At 33.8% G+C, this 7,093-nt stretch overlaps 1 protein-coding gene across 1 annotated transcript; it reads right to left on the minus strand.

The window, feature by feature from the left end:
- Positions 1-267: 267 nt before the first annotated feature.
- LOC111390911 (cysteine-rich receptor-like protein kinase 6) lies at positions 268-6,835 on the minus strand. Its single transcript, XM_023016030.1, has 15 exons — positions 6,749-6,835; positions 6,599-6,652; positions 5,148-5,251; positions 4,967-5,066; positions 4,440-4,535; positions 4,335-4,378; positions 4,073-4,187; positions 3,894-4,020; positions 3,545-3,608; positions 2,423-2,631; positions 2,208-2,338; positions 1,831-2,044; positions 1,426-1,657; positions 978-1,128; positions 268-892 (listed from the first exon to the last, which is right to left on the minus strand). Exons 1-15 carry the CDS (start codon positions 6,833-6,835, stop codon positions 572-574), a joined length of 2,049 nt encoding a protein of 682 aa, XP_022871798.1. The 3' UTR covers positions 268-571.
- Positions 6,836-7,093: the final 258 nt, after the last annotated feature.

Genomic DNA, 7,093 nt, shown 5'->3' on the forward strand with positions numbered 1-7,093 from the left:
GTTCAACTTCAATCGAATAATTTTTCTAGCTAAATTCGAATATCACTAGGCTTTTCCGGAGACAAGTTGACTAACGTAAGAGTTTGGCAAACTAAAGAAATTAATAATAAGGAAACACTGACAGTATTATTAACACGTGAGTTTATTCACACATACATTAATTACATTTCCAACCTGTTATACCAAGATAAATTGTCAAGTGAATATAACAAGAAACGAAATTCGTTTGACAGAAAAATAAAAATGAAATGGTTTACATTACAAAATGGGTAAAAAAAATTACCATTAGTCTACTTATAACAGAGTTTCACGTTAATCACTAAACTTTATTTTGTCAAAAAAGTACCTCTCAAGTCTTAATTTATTTCAATTTGATTAGTCAGTTAAAATCCGTTAGTTTTTCTACTGCAATGTTTGGCGTGGAAGACCAATATATATCATTATCGTCTTCCTAACCCAACATTCCGTTGAAAAACTAACAAGTTTTAACTCAACGATGAAAGGCACCCTAAGCCATAAGAATGATTTTTGTTAACAGCATGTCCGGGAGAATCTGATATGTGAGAACGCCTTACTTTGAATGCTGATACGAAGGGGAATCACTCTTCAGTGGAGAAGGGAGAGCCTCCGATATACTGTCCCATGAAATTTTTTCATCTTTCTTTCCCTTTCGCTCCAAGAAGATGGGTCGACTAGGCGTTTGTACAATTTCGACCTTGCATGTCAGCATTGCTACAATCTCAGACATTGCTGGCCTTGAAGATGCTTGAGGGTGAAGACAAAAGAACGCCACGTGAATCGCGTGCATAACCTCCTTTTCGACAATCCCATCTTCTCGAATTCTTGGATCGATTAAATCGTTCAACCGAGAATGCTTGTACAGCTTCCAGGCCTTACGACACATTTATAAGAACATAAGTCAATAATCGATTTTCTCAGCATGAAAGGAAAGCAAATTAAAAGGCAGGAAATCCTACATATTCTGGAAGGTATTGCATTTCTGATGGCAAAGTAAGATTGGTATTTTTCCTGCAGCTAATAATTTCAAGCACGAGAACTCCAAAACTGTATATGTCAGCTTTTTCAGACAATTCTCCTCGAATGGCATACTCAGGCGCAGTGTAACCTCTGCATAAAAGTATATGTGAAATCATACAAACAAAAATATCTAAGATGAAAATGTCGATGGATTCTTGTAATGGAATCAAGCTTGTAAGGGAGTATTTACCGGTAATTAATGAATGATGGTTCACAAAATAATTGCATTAGTAATATTTTTTGGATTCTTTAAATCCATAAATAAAATGCAACTTGTATAACATTTTGCTAATGATTCAAGAATTCTACTTCTGTTGAAGTGCCTACTTAATTGGCATCCTCCGTGTATAGTGAACATTGTTTTGTTTGCACAATGAAAATACTTACAAAGTTCCAGCAAAATTAGTGCTCAAATAAGCTTGATCTTCAGGAAAAAACCTTGCTAGGCCAAAATCTCCAATCCTAGGTTGAAATTTGTCGTCTAAGAGGATGTTGCTTGCCTTGATATCCCTATGTATAATTCTCATGTGTGAATCTTCGTGCAGGTACTGCAAGCCTCGAGCAATTCCAAGAATTATTTGGAAGCGAGCGCTCCAGTTCAAAAACAGATCACTTTTCCCTGTATCAAGAAATAACCAAAGCAGAAAGCCATTGAGGCAAAATCAACTTTCATTTAATTTCTTGCAAACCCGATATCAAGAAAATTATGAACTCCAGAAAATTTCAAAATTAAGCTCAACTCGGAAATGTATCACATAATTTGGGTCTATGAACAGAGAAACATAGTTATACCATATACTATAAGGTCTAAACTCCTATTCTTCAAGTATTCATACACAAGTAGCCGCTGATCTCCATCAGAGCAACACCCCAGAAGGCGGACTAGGTTCTTGTGTTGTATACTGGTGATGATCCTCACCTCTGCTAGGAATTCTGATTCTCTTTGCTGGGATTTGTCAACAGATAGTTTCTTTACAGCGACCAATCTCTCGTCTTCTAATTTTCCCTATGAAAAGAAGGAAGAAAAAGTCGATGCAATATTAACGCAGTTTTTTAACATCATACACAATAAGGCCAAGGCTCCATAGAGATCTTGCCCTCAATTCTAAGAAACTTTTGAAATGATGATTACATAATGAAGATGCAAAACAGAATTATATTTTCATTACCAAGAAGACTGGCCCAAATCCTCCTCGTCCAAGTAGATTATCCTGGTGAAAATTCTTGGTTGCCTTCTTCAGTGTTTGAAAGTCGAACCAGCTTATTGTGTGAAGATTTCTGCTTAAGATATCCTTAGCTACTGCAAGAACTTAAAAGATTAGACCATAATGAATCAACTCTGCATTATAATTCGAAAATTCTCTTGCAAAATCATATGTACAACCTGGTTGCTTCCTTGTGCAAGCGAAAAAGGTCTTCCACTTCGATGGATTGATGAATTTTCGGAAGACAAATAACAGAATTAGCAAAATGAGAAGTATAACTATGGCTCCAAGGAAAAAGTATAAGCCTCCTGAAGGTTGGCTAGATTTCGAGCTCTGTACATCGAGTGAGGCTGATGGAGAGGCCACTGCATTAAGTTGACACGTTAAACTACATTTACATCAAGTTGAAATAAAGCTGGTGCTAAATACACGGGAAGAAATAATCTAAAACTTTTCAGCCCAGAAGAGCCCTCCAGCCCCCAAAATGCGCACACACATACAAAAAACCTCGAATCATTGTTCTTTCATATGGCATTACTCGCATGGTGATTTATTCTGATAAGCATCTGTTTGGGAGGGATTTACTCAAGATTTGAAGCCATTTTTTGACCATTAGCAAATTAGAAGTGGATCCTATTGCTGCCAGATATTTACTGCTATCATTTGAAATTATCGCCCAAAAATGATAAAAGTCTAATTACCCTTTTCATTAATTTGAATTACTTATACACATTTCTTACAACCACCATATTTGACTATTCTTAAAGGGTATATTTGAAAATGGCGATAATTTATTGGAAAGGCAGGCAAAAGCAATTGCTACAATGGGACCCGTTTCTGAGTTGCCAACAGTTATAAAATGGCTTAAAAGCTTAAAAATATCTCTCCCAGAAACAATCTAAGATTATTATACGGTGACCAAAATGCAACGTGATCGGCCTCAAGCTTGTAAGCTAGATTTCTCCTAAAATCTTCTTACAACATGTTACACTGTCTACAAGGAGATGACTTTGTTTCTTTTCATCCAGCAAGAGATGAATTGTCTAAAATTGGGGGACATTTTGAATCTTATTTAAATTTTATGGTTTTGCTAGTGGTACATTGAAGTGTACCTAATGGTGTACACCCTATTCACATGGGTGAGCGATCCACTCGAATAAAATATCATTTCTTTCACATAGGTCCCACACTCATGTAAGTAGAGTGTACACCATTCGGTACACCCCATTATGTACCACTAGACAAATTCTAAAATTTAACACATTAATTGAGTTTAGAAACAATAGTTGTGCCTCAATTACCCGCAAATGAATGGAGCCTTTTTGATCATTTTCTCATTAAAACAAGAAAAGCATAACATGAAGGCTGTTTGAGATCAAGGGCCCTAATAAAGTCAAACATTAAAGGACCTATTTGGTACATTCGACAAGATTTTCTTTCTTAAAAACTGTGAAATACTCTGGCTGTTCAGCCAATCCAACATTCCAAACATGTCAAAAAGGTACACCTATTATTGAATCTTAAATTTGCAACTTCCCAAAAAATGATTAATTCACACAAAAGACTCTGCATATGGAAGTGTATAAAATTGAAAGGAAAATCTGTGCAAAAAAATAAAAATAAAAAAAATAAAACAGTAAATTTACATACCATTTAGCGCTAAACGATTCATCTCTCTCCAAGCCTTGTTACAGAAGCTCAGATTCTCCTTTTCTTGCTTTGTTTTTCTATGCAGATGCAGAAATTTTCTTTTTTTTTTCTTACTTACTCTTTGTTTCTGTAACATTGCAAACATTGAAGTTAGCGAAGAAATAATGATAATATCAAACTTGGAGATGATCGAAATTCTGGGATTTTCTGAGAATCCTAAGTGCATTTTTTTTTAATGAGAATTGTTTGTCGAGGCGGAAAAATCTCCGCATGTATTCTATTCCAGTGGGACGGCTGATTTAACAAAATAGCTTAAATTTGAACACAATCAAATAAGATTGATCAAGTTACAATATATATTTAACACATTTCTGTTCAATCAAATTTAAAATTTGGTAAACTTCAAAAATGAGTTTGAATTTAATTGTTTCATTTTCAAACGTGAAGGATTCCATCTCCTCAACAGGAGTGAATGGTATGTTGAACTGAATAAAATAAGTTGAAACTAAGCTTAAAACTTCCTTAAAAAAAAGCACCTTTAGTCACCTTTTTAAGCTTAGCTAGATGTTTTACTAGTCTAGAAAGAAAAAGGAAATGTTCAAAACTCAGTAGAGCAGCCAACCGCTGCCTGGGTGTTTCCAGCTAGTCATCCATGAAATGAAAAACTGTAATCAATAAAATATTTCTAAACTGTTTATGCACAAAATGACGTCGAATAAGATAGTGATTATCTTATTAGCTTGTTGTAGCAGATGATTCGCAAGAAAGAAACGAAAGAAAATGCCCAAAAAAATCAGAGAAAATACTCTGAAATCAACTCAATATTATTAATAATACAGAATGACCAAAATTAACCCACAAGTCGGGTTAAATAGCTGCAAAATACGAAATTATAGGAAAATTATCAAAAATGGCAAAATCCCGAAATCACACAAGAATAAAATATTAATTAAAAGAAGTAGGTTGTGAAGAATTTGGCTCAATTCGAGTTTTCTAACATATGGAAAAAGGGAAACGAAATATTACCATAAATAGCAAAAAATAATTAAAAATTGAATTTCGGAAAGGAACACAGCAGATTTTAGGCTCGAAATTGATGCCCACCAAGCATAGCTGGTGGCCACGATGTGCGCGTCGAAAAGAGCTTTCCGAATTGGGGTCATAATAGCAATTCTGATAACCGTAATCAAAGTTATGGCTAAATTACCAAAGACGTATCAAATTTTCCCAATCAAAAAAATAATTGCGATTCACTTTCCATCTTTGCACCGATCCACCATCTCATCGCATCTCAGCGCCATCATCGTACTATCCGACAAATCAGCATCTCTTGACTCAAATCCTGCTGCATCACAAAACTAAGACGTAAACAATTAAAAACAAACAAATATTTAGATTACAATTAATTTTAACTTTCACTTATCAAAATACCTAGTCGTTGCAAGAAGAAAAAATTTAACGTACAAAAGCTGTCTTTCCCAATTAGAGTACGTTCATGTCATCATTTTAAATGTTGAGATTGATTCAGTCATCGTCACACCGCTCATGATGTGAATTTTGGAGGTGGGTCATCTAAAAAAAATATTTTACCGCTCAAATATTCAAATAAACCGTACCAATTTCCAAAATTCTTCGTACGCATGAAAAATATTATCGTACATATATATTACCTGTTTCCAAATTGTTTGTATATCCTCATTCAAAGAATTTTTTACAGTTGTAAAAATAGCAACAAATTTTCAGTTATAATGCAAATGCTCTCATTTCTTTATTATTGAAACAAAAATTATGAACTTGATAAAAATAATTAGCACAAGAACTTGCAATGATGTCACCAATGAGCCACGGAAATAACGAAGGCAAGAAAAAAATATTTACAACATTGACAGGAATGAAAATACTAAAAACAATACAAAATTTATCAAAAAAATTTGTTGACAATGCACACAAGTCAATTACTCAATAGAGATGAGATTAAGAAATGCGTGAACAAAATTATCGACAACATGGTTAAAAAAGAAATGACATTAAAGCTAACTATCATTTTCCTAACCATTTCAATTTTTTATAAATACCTATTTTAGAACATGCAAATTATTCATAAATATGTTTAGGCATCTATTAATTTGACAACCCTAAGGGCTAAGAGTATGTTAGATGGAAATTAAAAAGAAATGAAAATAAATAAATATCTTACTGAGTTGATGTTTGTAAAGAATAAAAAGAAAATTTCATATATAAGATATTAAGTATGATCTATATCAGACTATATCTAAACTAAGAAAATCAGATATTAATTAAATTTTATTTATGAAGTAATTAATTAAAAATATATTTTATTAATTCAATACATTAATGTCACAATTTTATACAATTTGATCACAAATTGTTGACTTAATTGATCACAAATTATTTCTTGACGACAAATCAAAAATTTTATAAGCCACAAATTATTTTTTGATCACAAATAAATAATTTTATAGGTCACAATTTATTCCTCAATTACAAATCACAAATTGTATGAGTCAAAATTTTTTAAGGGTCACAAAGTTACAATTATTTAAAGGTCACAAATTATCAATTTAATTGGTCACAATTTATTTCTTGACCACAATTTAATGAATTGGGAGTTACAATTATATTTTTTAAGTTACACATTAACTAATTTATTGATCATAATCAATCAAATAATTGGTCACGAACACCCCACCCCACCACACCCTAGCACGAGGTCCACGTCCATGCCCACCACTATCTCCCTAGACCGCACAAAACTGTCACACACCACAAGAATCGCAAAACTACCAACACAGTGCCTATAACACCTCCACACACCACAATCGCAAAGTCATCACCTCACCACCACCACTAGAACCTTTGTTGTCGCTATCACCACCACCATTTGCAAACTTTAATGCAACAATAAAATTCAAACTTACCATCTTTGCCTTTTCTCAGATCTAAACAATTATCGACCCCAAACCATCCTAAAATCACCCAAAACTTGTTCAGATTGTTAGGACATCAAAAGAAGCAAGTCTATGAAAAGAAAGTGGTTGCAGTGGTGGTATCAGATTCTGAAGACTCGTACAATAGCACCAGCAGCCGCCACAGTTGCGATCGGCCGAAGGGTTTCCCCATCACCAATGTCCCTAACTTCACCTCGTCAACACTATCTCCAACTACTATGAATTACCAAA

Source organism: Olea europaea, unplaced genomic scaffold, assembly GCF_002742605.1.
Source record: "Olea europaea var. sylvestris unplaced genomic scaffold, O_europaea_v1 scaffold724, whole genome shotgun sequence".
In the NCBI taxonomy this organism is placed as follows: Eukaryota; Viridiplantae; Streptophyta; class Magnoliopsida; order Lamiales; family Oleaceae; genus Olea; species Olea europaea.

Coding starts and splice junctions, on each gene's coding strand:
- LOC111390911 (XM_023016030.1), bottom strand. CDS start 6,835: ATGGTAAGTTTGAATTTTATTGTTGCATTAAAGTTTGCAAATGGTGGT. Junction 4,536..4,966: donor TTTCGAGCCTAAAATCTGCT/GTGTTCCTTTCC, acceptor ATGGATGACTAG/CTGGAAACACCCAGGCAGCG. Junction 2,045..2,207: donor GATTTGGGCCAGTCTTCTTG/GTAATGAAAATA, acceptor TTCTTTTCATAG/GGAAAATTAGAAGACGAGAG.